The 13,281-nt window shown below is 36.8% G+C and overlaps 1 protein-coding gene across 1 annotated transcript in view; it reads left to right on the forward strand.

Annotated features, from left to right (window-relative positions):
- Positions 1–200: 200 nt before the first annotated feature.
- Positions 201–13,281, forward strand: part of RASAL2 (RAS protein activator like 2) — a 227,694-nt gene continuing 214,613 nt past the window's right edge. Inside the window, exon 1 of the mRNA XM_070939241.1 lies at positions 201–589. Within this exon, the coding sequence (XP_070795342.1) occupies positions 439–589 (151 nt within the window). The 5' untranslated portion in view covers positions 201–438. The remainder of the gene's footprint in view (positions 590–13,281) is intronic.

Below are 13,281 nucleotides of genomic sequence, written 5' to 3' on the forward strand. Positions count from 1 at the left end.
ATGACGACGCTCGCTAGGGAGCCGAGGAGGGCGTGGAGGTAGGTGTCGATGGGCGATTGAGTACGCCTGGCCGAGATTCTCCTTCGCAACCGGCGACTGTCCACCCGTGCCTGCTTGGAGCGAGGAGGTCGGCTAGCCGGCTGAGGGCTCGGTGCTCCATTGCTCCTCCCTGGGATGCCGCCGGGGCTGAAGGAGAAGCCGTGCACGGGGCGACGGAGCTCCGAGTGTGGGTTGGGAGCGGGACGCCGAGGAAGCTCGTCCCAGGAGGCGGCCTCGGGATGGAGCAGCGGCGCGCTTGCAGTCAGTGACCGGGAAGGGGGCGGGCCCCGCCAGCCGGGGCAAAGCTGTAGTGAAAGACCGAGGAAGTGACGGGCTGAAGGGGCTTTGGTCGTGGCTGACCCCGCCGTGGGGCGGCGGCAGAAGCAGCGGCAGCAGCGGATGGAGCACCCCGGGGAAGGAGGAGATTCTTGCTTGGAGCGGCTGAAGAATTCTCTACCCGGACCCGCGGACCTCGTCGGGGCGGCCAGCACTCTGGAGCGGATCCTAAGGGAATCGGTCTGTCAGCGGCAGGGCTGGATCCGGGTCTACGGTAAGGGAAAAAGCCTTCCCAGCCCCACACGCGCCTCTTTCCTGGCTCTCCCGCGCCTCTTCTAACTCATCTCTCCAGCCTCACCTTCCCATCCCTTGCTGTACTTAGTCCGCGTTGCCTGCAAAATTTCCTTCCTTCCCATCTCCCTCTCCTGCCGAAGGACAAAGCGAAGCGGATGGATTCCCATCTCCCCGGGCTAGCTAGGGTGGCTCTTCCCCCCCCCCCCGAGTTTTTTCCAGCTGGGGTGAAGGGGGATTGGGTTGCTTCACCTGATTTCCCCATCCTTTCCACTCGCGGTTCCATCCCTTCGTCCTGGAGCATCGGCAGGTATCCACCTCGCCAACTTCCCTTTCCAAGCCAGCCAGCTTTTAAAATATTGCAGTTAGAGCGTCTCTGCTCTGAAGGATTTTCTCCCCAGGACTGTCAAGAGCTTTTTAGTATCTGGCTGTAGCTGCTGCATGCAGGTGGAAGTAAAGCAGAAAAATTCTGTACCACTTTCTGACACACCTTAACCAACTGCATAACCCCACCCTGGCTCCTCTATGCAATAGTCCTTGCCTCTGCTTTGTTCGGGATACCTTCAAGCATATTATTAATGTGGCAAGATAATGCTTGCTTTTGGAACATCAGTGGGTCTCATTTGTCTGGTTTGTGAATCACCTTTATTGCCCTGTTTTTAAAGGGATGCCATTTACTGAATCCTCTGCTTCCAACCCAGCTTTTGGAAACAGTTGCTTTATTATTCTGTGCAGTTGTGAAGTGCAGGCACCCTCATGGTTCTCCCTCCTTTTTACCCATATAGCCATTTTGGCTTTATTTCTTTATACAGGGCAGGAATTATAATGATTTCTAAATTCAGTAGTATACTTTGGCATGAGTGGTGGCAGTTATCTCTTAAAATGCTGAAGTGTCTTATAGCTTGTGATTGCAAACTTTGGGTTTGAATTTTGTTTTAAAAGAATAACTTCCTTTGATATGAATACTTTCTTTCTCATGAAGATATTAGGACATATTTCCCCCTTTTGATACTTCGTTTATAATATGTAGGTTTCACATTTTATACAGAATATCAGAGTTAGAAGGGGCCTTGGAGGTCTTTTAATCCAACCCTTCTGCTGAAGCAGGATATCCTATACCATTTTGGACAAATTGCTATCCAATCTATTCTTAAACATCCACAAATTCAGAACGCAAGCCCTTCCACTGATCAATTCTCACTGATAATTAATTTTGTACAGTATATGTTTTCTTGTGTGTCACATGCTTGTGCTGTGTTTGTTACATTTGTTGGGATGTGATTAATTGTTAATCCAAGGTTTAAGATGGTCCCTCAATGCTCTGCTGCTGTTTATCAAAATATAATGTAATGTGAATAATGTTTTAATAGTATGTGTGATTACCACTTTCTGGCATCAGTTGTTCCTCTTCATGCCTTTAAGAAGTAATTCCTTTCTTTTCAGCATTGTATTAATACCTCCCTCCTCACCTCTCAAGTTCAGAAGTATTATTGTTTATATTTGTTGCCAGATCTCTATATAGCTATGCCATTGGATCCAGCAGCAGGTGGAAATATTGTTGAATGGCCAAATTTATTTTGTGTTTGAATTGCTTCTGGATTTGGCGAAATTGTAACCACATGTTCATAATCCAAGATAAGGCTTTATTACTAATATTAATTTAAGGGAGTTTCCATATTTGAACCTTCAATAGTTTGAAGGCGTTCAAATTTGTCTTAATTTCTAATACTGAAAACAATAAGAGAAAATGACTATGCTGCCTCAAATTGCTGCAGTTGCAGCAATAAATTCTTCATTCTGTGCAAAAGAGAAGGAAAGGGAAAAAGAAAAAGACTGTACCTCTGGCACTTTTTACCTCTTTTGACAATTTCTGCTCTGTTTGGTCTAAGTGAAGGGCAGCTGCAGAACCATTACGTTGCTCTTAGAGTCTTTCTCAGGATTTAAAGTTCAGGAATTGGAAAGAGGAATAAGGAAGTAGTTTCTCCAATGGGAAATAAATAAATCACAGTGTCATAAAATAAGTAATTAAAGCTAGCTTTGCATCAAATTCAATATGTAGCATTTAAGAAGAAAATAAATCGGTTTAGCTCTCTGGCTAACAGTGGTGAAACACAGAAACCTGAAAATGATCTCAAACTGATGCCATTCTTGCGTAGCTTTTTAACAGCATAATTGCTCAAAAAAGTAAGTTCAATAGAATTTACTTTCAGATGTGAATATAGATTCATGGGATTTTTAAAAAAAGACTGGTAGGGAATCATTATTTTAGAATATTCTAAAATATGAAGGTGCTTAAAATGATCAGCAAGCTGACCATTGTGCTAATTTTGAATAAATCAGTTATTCACTTGAAGGCAATGTGAAAACATTATGATCTGAAATCCTATCAGCTTGGGATCTGTATTTAAGCCCTGGTGTTTATAAGAAATCAAAACAGGACCATTTTGTTTGACCAGTCTTGACCCACCCACCCACAGATACTGCTTCTCTTTTGCTGTGCCTGCTTGTCCTCTGTGATAGGATGAGTCCCCACTTTATTAACAGTTCATAAACAGCTCAAAACAGAATTATTTAGAATAATGTTTGTGCTGAGATTATTATCATTTACTGGATTCTTTTTATTTATTTTTGAGGTCTTGCATTTTGCATGCATATTTTTCCAAGTTATTCCATTTACAGGTTATTACACTATGAATATTTTAATGAATTGGATGATGTTGTAAATTGCCAAGAGACATTTGACTGTGGTAGGCGACAGATTTAATATATAAGTATGAATGGGCAGAGTATAAACCTCATTTTCTTCTCTTTCCAGATGTAGTTTGGATTATTATTAATGACCTGCTTGAAGATTTTGCCATTGTTCATCATGTGCTTACTGACTTGCATTCATTTGGTATCTATATTTATAGCAAAGGTTGTTGAGAGACTGGAAAAAGGATGTCAAATTCTTTAGTGATCTGGCTGATGTACAAGACTCAGTGTTATTTCCTATTTCTTTTTCAAGCCTTCCCTGGTATGTAACCTCCTAAAATAAATCTGTATTAGTATGCCTCGCCTATTCCCATACTCAGATTTTTATAGCCTCATGTGTTCTCTGTGATAAAAATGCATCATGATTCAGTCTTAAAACCAGCAATTTAAGATAGTGAATATTGCTTTTATGCCTGTTTTGTTCCAAACTATGTCAGACTACACAGTCCTTTCCCTCTGAGGGAGCAATTCACTATTTATTTCCTTGTTTGTTATGCAAGGGAAGCTAATACAAATGTTTTGCTGAACACTAAAATATTACTGGACTTCCAGGCACTGCTGAAACATAAGCTTGGGCAGTTGCTGCCAAGTTAAACCCAGACAATAAGGGAGATGAAATGAGTACCCTGGTAATATTTATTTGACTAGGTCTTATTACTATAAAAGTGTGGTAATATCATGTATACTTCTAGGCAAACTGCCATTAAAAAAAATTGCAATTTGTCACTATGTTAGATTAAAATTATTTGTCTCCATAGAATGGAATGGCCACTATTGACTTCTACGGAAAAGGTTTTAGATGCTGTAAGCAGTGTCAAAAGTAAGGGAAGCCAGCTTTTTACTTTAAGCATATCTACAATACTTTAGGTCAATATTTTTTTAAAGTGCGGTCCAAGGACTTCTGGAGGCTCCCAAGACCCTCTTAGGGTTCCGTGAAATAAAAATTATTTATCAGATATTAAAGATTGCAAAAGTTTCAGAATAAAAAGTTCTCATTCTTATTCTTACTTTTGATTTGTTAAAAAAATATAGGGCTTTTCCATGAAAAATATGTTAATATATTATGGATTTAATTGTATTATTTTTACATGATTTAATAAATATTCTACAAATGCATCAATTGGGAAGTGAGACAAGGTCCTGAGAACAAAAAGTTTAAGAAGCCTTAGGATATGTTCTGGCTCAATAGCATTGGCCATGGCTGCTCTTTTTCATTTTCATACTTAATTGAGCCCCTTCATTAATTTGCCTGAAAGGGAGAAAAAGCCCATTACTAAGAATGCCTAAGAAAGCCTTGATAGTACAGTGGTTTAGTGCACCCTGTTATTAACACAGCTGCCTGCAATTTCTGCTGGTTCGAATCTCTCCAAGGCTCAAGGTTGACTCAGCCTTCCATCCTTTCTAAGGTAGGTGAAATGAGGACCCAGTTTGTGGGGGCAATAAGCTGACTTTGTATAAAATATACAAAAGAATGAAGGCTATTGCTTATTGCTTAACACATTGTAAGCCGCCCTGAGTCTCCGGAGAAGGGTGGCATATAAATCAAATTAAAAAAAAAAAAAAAAAGGCTGCTCTCTATCCCAGAACTGATGTTTCCACTATCCTGGGGTAGAGGTTTCCATTCTTTTTCCCTCCATAATCTGTACCTGAATCTCTGAATCTGCCTTTGATAGAACATGATTGACCATTTCTCTGAAAGGAAAAGAATAAGGGTGAGAACCACAACTCTTTCTGTGGACCAGAATTAAGAAGTATTCCATTATCCCTTCCTGGTTTGTTGACAAGGAAATCCGTATCGCTAAAAGTCCTGTGGGGTTCCTGTTGACATATGGAAAGGAGTTATAGGAAAAAACAGCCTGGATATAAATTATCAAAAGAACCTTCTCTGATAACTCTCATAGAAAAACCTAAGAAGCCATAAATTCTTGCTTATAATTATCTTATTATTATTATATGAATTCTTGTCCTTTCTTCCTAGCAGAATGGAATCCTCACCACCCTCCCACTCCAGCGTTCAAGAGCTTTCTATCTTTTTTTCAGATATCACTGATAAAGAGGTTGCAGTCCCCATAGTTAGGGGGAATCCAATAGCAGGCTTTCATTGCATTTGCTTTTTCCATGTTTTCTCTTGCTGTGAATTAGAATGATTGTCGGGCAATGAACTAGTTCACTTCACAAAGTTATAATTAGTTCTGTGCTTTTGGGAAATTCAGTGTTATTTCTGAATAACCATGTATTCTCAGACACAAACATTAGAAACATTAGCAATTGAGTGCTGAATATTCCAAAATTAGCTACCATGTAAGATGTTGATGAATCTCGGTATCCTGCACATTGATAGATTGTTAGTAGATAGTCCTAAAAATTGCTGATGCTTTGTTATATATTCATATATCTCTTGAAATTAAAATCTATGAAAATATAGTGCTCTTGATTTTTCAAGTGTAATTGGCAACAGAATATCCAAAGAAACAAATAATTATTTTTAGCTTATCCTAAAAGGATCCTGTTTGGATTAAGTGGATAAAAGAAGTACATGATCAGATGGATCTGACTGTTTAATATATAATTATGCATTTTATTTTGTTTTTTCATTATGCTATTGCATGTATGTTACTCGCAATATATATATATATACACACACACACACACACACACATACTTATATATATCAAAAATCAAATTAGTTTAAGAAAAGAAAATAAGAGTTATTAGTCTGGTCTTATAGCCTGTATTAGCCAGAATACACTGGAAAGAGCTAGGGATGGCTCTTGTTTTTGTCATAAATAATGCTGGAAGGGAAGCTTGATAAATTCTAAGTACAGTACATTTTTCTAACATTACAGTCAAGGGAGCCATTAATATAATGACCATTCACTGTTCAATTTTTCCCATATGTTCATTCAGGTGCAGAGATAAAATACTAAAAGTGTATTTTCCAGGAACTAAATTAGATGTCTATGTAAAAACAGTTAAATTTGAAATAAATTTTGGACTTTATCTTGGATCTCATTAACCTGTGTGGTATTGCTCTAGGAACTGTGTACCACTTAGCATGAATCTCTAAGGAGCATTCAGGGACAGGAATGTGATGGATTTAGCAGTAATGCAATATTATCACCACTGAGACTATTGATAGTTCTGTAGAAAAAATGCAAGATGTAATAGCAGAGATTCTGGACTGTGGTTTCAGTGTTTGCACATGCTAACTTACCAATAGCCTAGCACTACTGCCCAAACCTGGCTCCTCCCTGGGAGTGGGTATATGTAACATATCACAGAGGGTCTCACCTGTGGTTTATTTAGCACGTGTCATGAACTACAGATCCTAGCTTATTTATCTTGGCTTACAAAAGAACATAATAGGCAAATAAGCTATTGTTTGTTATGAAAAAATAAATGGATGATCTGAAAACCTAATAAAGGTTACATGGAAACCTTTAAAAATGTTGCAGTTTTCACAGTAATACATTGACATCTAATCAACTGGTATTGGGAAAAGCTGTCTTATTTCATATACCAACATAAAATATCAAGGGCATGTGTGCAGATCATATTCTTTTGGATTCATATCCAAAACACTCATTACAGTTACTTTCATAAAATTTTATTATACCTGGAGCAGGTGAAGATTCAAAAGCTGATCTTGGCTACAGCTAGCCATGATAATACCTAGAAGGTTATTATTAATGTTCCTGATGATCTGTATCTGATATTTTTATCATTCTTAACAAAAGTTGCAAAATTAAATAAATCTACACCTGATTCAAATGTGAAATTGTTTGAATTGATTTTCTCTCTTACCTATGCAAGATAAGATAAGATACCCTTTAGTGTCAATCTTTTCTGTGAACACACTGGAACATATTAAAAAATGAAATTCTGCTGCCCGCTCTCAAAGGAAAATATGTATGCATGTGTGTACACACACACACACACACACGCACACACACATTAATCACAGTCCATTTTGAATACTAAGTGGAAAAAAGAGTTGAGAATTAACAAGGTCGATACTATATGGTACAAAGCTATTACAGAATCTAGTTGTTCTGCTTCAGATAGCACAAAGCCTCTTCCCAGAAGGTAACAAAGTAAACCAGTCATGGGGAGGATGTGTACTGTCAATGACAATACTGTGGACCCTGGCCATGTGGCACTTATATGCTATGTCCTGGATAGAAGGAAGTGAATAATCTTTTCTGCTGTCCTAACCACTCTGCACAGCAACAGTAATACTTCCAAACTACAGTAATACAATACAACAGGATTCTTTCAATTGTCCCTCTATAGAAAGTGGTAAGGACAGGGGAAAGAAGATGTGCTCTTCTCATACGGCACAGAAAATGCAGGCGCTGTTGTGCCCGCTTCACCAGTGTCTCATTGTTGAGCAACCAAGCTAATCTGCTCATCAGCTGCACACCCAGAAACTTGATACTACTAACCACCTCCACAGCTGAATGTATATACTTAGTATTGAGGCTTTCTTGCCTTGTCACATGTTTTTAACATGTGTGATGAAGAATTTTTGGTTGCTATTGTTGCTTATAACTCTTTTGTATCATTATCATTGTAATGAAGATACAGTGAAGATATGTGACGATACTGTATTTCCCAACTGAGGAGTTAAAATTGTTTACTTTAATGGATGAACGTACTATGACTACTTTTAATATCTTGGGAATACCACATTCTCAGCCATTGAGAGTACAGCTTTCTTACACATGAAGTAAATTTTGTACAAACAGAAATGTGACTACATTTAGAAACATTAATCATTAGCTATTTCTATAAAATTTTGCTTAATTGACTTGGTAACTAATGACATATCCTAAATTACTTTCTGATTTTGCTGATATAGAGATTATATTATTTCTGGTCTCTGCTAAGCCAAGTATCTGTATGCTTAGAAAGAAACTGTGGATTGATATCTCTATATTTTGTACTTTCAGAGCTGAGGAATCACCACTTTCTTTCTCTTAACCTCCATTTCACTAAATATGAGCTGCAAGCCTCACAGCTGCAATGTAATGTAATAGCCTAATGTTTGAACCTTCTCATTTCTTTCCATCCCCATTCTAAGAATTTACTTGATGAATAATTCTGAAAAAATTGAAAAATTGCTTTCTTTTTTCTTTTGTTTTAATTGGAGCTAGTAAAAATGTCAACAAATTGAATGTTTGATTTTTTTTTTTGATGGACTAAAAGATATGAATATTTTCTTACTATCTTGTAATTTGGAGTAAAAAATACAATTGCAGAAATAGAGTTTCTCCTCTGTCCAAAAAAAAAAAAAAATTGACACCAAATAGCCTCAGATATATTTTCAAAATGTGGGAAATGTGAAAGTTTTAATGAAGGAATGAGGAGGCAATAAGACTTTGAGAATCCAATGTAATGCACATGTTCTGGATACTTTGATGTAAATACCATTGCAGCATGAACAAAGTTATATTTCTATTTCTGACAGAAATGTGTTATGCAAATACCCAGGAAATCCTTCCCACATAAAATTATTAATTAAATAAATCCTTTTTTCCCTCGTTAGGTTTGTAGACATAAAATTGAGTGTTAAAAGAATTCTATGGCTTTAAAATGTCATTTCTGTTAGATGATGATTATCCTCTGCGTTATCATTTAATAAATTGAATCTAAAAATGCAACCACCCATGCTCTTGTCAGTAGATATGAGGTTTCTGGAGAATGTTCTGCCAGATTTTACTGTGTCTCTTTTGGGTACAAAGTTGCTTTCTATCTTCTTCCTGCCTTCCAAAACAATCCCACAGTACATCATGTGGCTTTTTTATTTCTAGCAGCAGCAAGCACGATTCAATTATATCTCAGTTAATAAAATTGATTGTTTTACTGAGAATTAAATAAATGAAGGACATCGACATTTATAGAAATGCCAAGCACTACAGAGTGAATCTGTGGTCCAGGTGTTAGATTAGTTCTGTGTTCAAGTCCAGCCACAGTCTCCCCCTATTCTTGGGGCAACATCAAAATGAATCCTGCCTATACCAAATCAGTTTTTGTGAATCATTATCTCTCAGAACAGAAAGTCTTAAACTTTCCTAATATTTTTACATACTGTTCTTACAAAGAAATATCACCAAATCTCAGCAACTTTCTATATCAACCCTCCTAGCCTGGACCAGCAATTTAGCAAAATGAAAAAGGGGGGAGGAAAACGCACATTTTTTTCTAATGAAATAATAGAACTAATTCAACTAGGTGGGCCAAGCCACAAACTATGTGAACATGGGAAGGAATTTCCCTTTGCTATGACTGACTTAATAATGATTCCACATTTTTGGCTCCTCAGTTTAAGTATGCAAAGAGGAAGCGGCAATTTACGATCCTAATGGGACATGAATTGAAAGGCCAGATTTGGAATCATATATTTCAGAAATGTATTTTGTTTTGTTTTGTTTTGTTTTGTTTTTATTGGGTGTTACATAGCTATGTCAATGAGTTTGTCTGGCTAACAAGGACATATCCCAGAACAAATTGTGCAGCAAAAGAATAAATGGGAGAGACTAATTTCAAGCCAAATGAATTGGTTTTAGGTAATGGAAATGTATTTAGGCAAAACAAATGTTTGATAAAGTTCATTAAAACAAAGTCATGCTTTTTTGCTTTCATGCTTAAAGGACCAAATTTTAAATAGGTTTTCATTTTGATTAAAGGTAGAGAAATTTTCCCATTCCCATAAGAGAACTTTCCTTCTGTTTGAGAACTGTAGCTTGATGTATATATAGTATGGCTGAATTTGTTTTCTATTGTTTTTGATTACACTGTATTAATAAGTATGAAAATAATCTTGTGTCTTTAAGAGGATACATGGTGGTGAACAGTTGCATAATTATTAAGAATATTCCATAATAAAATAGGAGAGATTGAGTTCAATTTTGAAAATGAATGTTCTCTTGTCTCGCATTTATTAATCAGAACATTGGACAGCATTTGATATGGTTCCCTTTTAAAATTTCAGTAGAATAAATCAGGTTTCATATTTACTTGTATTTCAGTTTCCTTTGAATTGCTATGATTGTATATTAGAATAAGGAAGGAAAAATAAGAGGAAAAAGTAAAACTGCGACAGTTTATGATACTCTGGAATTGTGATTGCCATTTATATAATAGCTTTATAGATTCAGCATAAAGTTGTCATTTTTAACCATGATTGATTACTCATTATGTCAACTATGGCTTTAAAAGTTGTGTGGTTAATGCTAATAAATAAAGGCTAATAAATACAGATGACATATGTTTTTATGGAGGCAAGATCAATAGATAACTTCTAGGAATTAAATTTCTAGATCCAGAGTGAGGTTAAACATAGTTTGGTACTCCAACTATGTATGTATTGGATGTTCTTTCACTTTAGAATCTGATTTATCTATAATACTTCCTCTTTCAAGAATTGCATACTCCTTATGCACTCCCTCCTGATTTTGATGTTTTTATAGTCGACTCAACAATCTTTATTGGAATATTCTTTAAATTACATGTATGTTTTTTCTCTCAAAGAAAGGAAAAATATTTTCAGAGGGAACATGCTAAGATTGTTTGGGGTTAGTTTAAAAGAAAATTGTTTCCTGCCTTGTTGCTTAAGGTGCTGTATATATAAATCACTGCAAGCAACAGGCACTTTGAAGGAATGAAAAACGTTTGAGGTTTCTGTGTGTTCAATTTTTGAATGAATAGAAGTCACAGTGTCATGTAAAAAAAACCCTTTTGGACTCCCCCCCCCCCAAAAAAAATAGAGTATATAAGAAATATGACCACAAGAGCGGATTATGGAGTTGAGGTTTCTGAGGGTACCAGGTTCAGTAGTGTATAATTTAAAGGCAGCTATTCAAATTTGCAAAATCCTTATAAGAGATAAATGAAATGTTTTCTTATTTTGTGGATATTTTGTCTTGCTCTGTTTTATGACTGTGTTAAACACATATTACTACCCTGTTACCCCCAAAATAAGACATCCCCTGATAATGACCCCAATCGGGCTTTTGAGCGCATGGCAATAAGGCCAAGCACTTATTTCAGGGTTCAAAAAAATATAAGACAGGGTCTTATTTTTGGAGAAACAAGGTAGATAATATTCATAAAAGGAGAATTCTCATAGCATTCTTCCCTGCATATCTTTCTTCTGTTCTCTATTCTTGTATACTCCTCCAATAAAATGTGCATATAAAAGTCTTGCCATTGTTATATATAAAAGCAAAGTCCCATGTTTTCTTTCAAGTTGCTTATCCATGATACCTAAAAGAAAAGCTTCTGGCTTCAATTTTATATCCATTTTTGATATTTTCTGAATCAAGTCTGGGAAGAATAGAGAGAGTAAGAATGAAATTTAATCTCACTTTGTGTGATTATCTTCAGAGACAATAATTCATTATATTAAAGAAGATGAGGCAGCAAAAGGAGCAAATCTGCTTGTTCTCCTTCTAATAGCTATATTCTTTGATTGCCTATCTGAAGATAATGGGTTCTGCTATAACAGGCAATATCACCATTCATTCATTCATTCATTCATTCATTTCATTCATTCAAATTGGGCGAAACCTGGCTCAAAACAGAACAGTGAGAGGGACCTTGAGCCAGCAGTGTGTGGCAGCAGCCAAAAAAGCTAATACAATTCTTGGTTGTATAAACAGAGGCATAGAATCAAAATCATGTGAAATATTAGTACTGCTTTATATATCCTTAGTAAGATCACACCTGGAAGACTGCATCCACTTTTGTTCACCACATTACAGAAAATACGTTGAGACTTTGGAAAAAGTGCAAAGAAGAGCAACTAAGATAATTAAGAGCCTGGAGACAAAAACATGCAGAACAGTTGCAGGAATTGAGTATGGCTAGGCTAGAGAAAAGAACTGGGATGACTTGATAGCTGTATTCCAGCATTTGAGGGGCTGCCACAAAGAAGAGGGGGTCAACTTATTTTCAAAAGCACCAGAAGGCAAGACAAGAAACAATGGATAGAAATTAATCAAGAAGAGAAGCAACCTGGGATTAAGGAGAAACTTCCTAGCAGTGAGGACAATTAACCAATGGAACAGCTTCAGAAGTTGTAGGTGCTTCATCACTAGAGGTTTTTAAGAAGAGACTGGACAGTCACCTATCTGAAATGGTATAGGATCTCCTGCTTGAGCAGGGGGTTGGACTAGATTAGAAGACCTCTAAGGTCCCTTCCAGCTCTAGTCTGATTCTAAGATTTGATTTTTATAGTTGCCTATCTAAGAAAGTGACTCTGGGCAATTTTTAACCTGGTGTCCTACTCTCCACTGTGTGAGACAATCAGAGAAAAATGATTGGGCTAGATCACTAAAGTTGTACCAACACAATGAGATGTAATATATTTATAGGAGAATTGATTTGCGTATTTTGTTGCTAGTTTCCATGTAAAAATAGTGCAAATGCAAGAGGATGCATTTTAGGTGTTCGGAGGATTGCTGTAAATCTGGTGTGCTATGTGACAAAATGTAATAGTGTCATTGGAAGAGAGAAAGATGGAAACAGAACCAAAATTAGCTTGTGTCTATAATTGACTCTGATATCCTGTTCTCTACCAAACCATCTACTGTTGCTGATCATGTGATAAAATTGTGTCTTTTGACTGGTTCTTTGACATTGCTTTGCTGCTTGGTATTTGCAGTATGTAAGGTGGCTTGTCCCAGCATGTTGAGTCTTCAGCCAGTCTTGGCCAAATTATTTACTCCAAATTACTTCAAGCAGTAATCTATGACCTTGTTTTATAATTGCTATATGATACTTAGTCCAGCCTATGATGGAATCATGATTTATCACTAATCTTTATGAGTGATGAACTATAAAAACAGACATTAATTCACGTACAAATGAAGCCAGTGAACATAACATTTGAGATTTAGTCTGTTAGCTATTTTAGCA

Source organism: Pituophis catenifer, unplaced genomic scaffold, assembly GCF_029215685.1.
Source record: "Pituophis catenifer annectens isolate HBS135680 unplaced genomic scaffold, rPitCat1.0.hap2 SCAF_3, whole genome shotgun sequence".
NCBI classification, from domain to species: Eukaryota; Metazoa; Chordata; class Lepidosauria; order Squamata; family Colubridae; genus Pituophis; species Pituophis catenifer.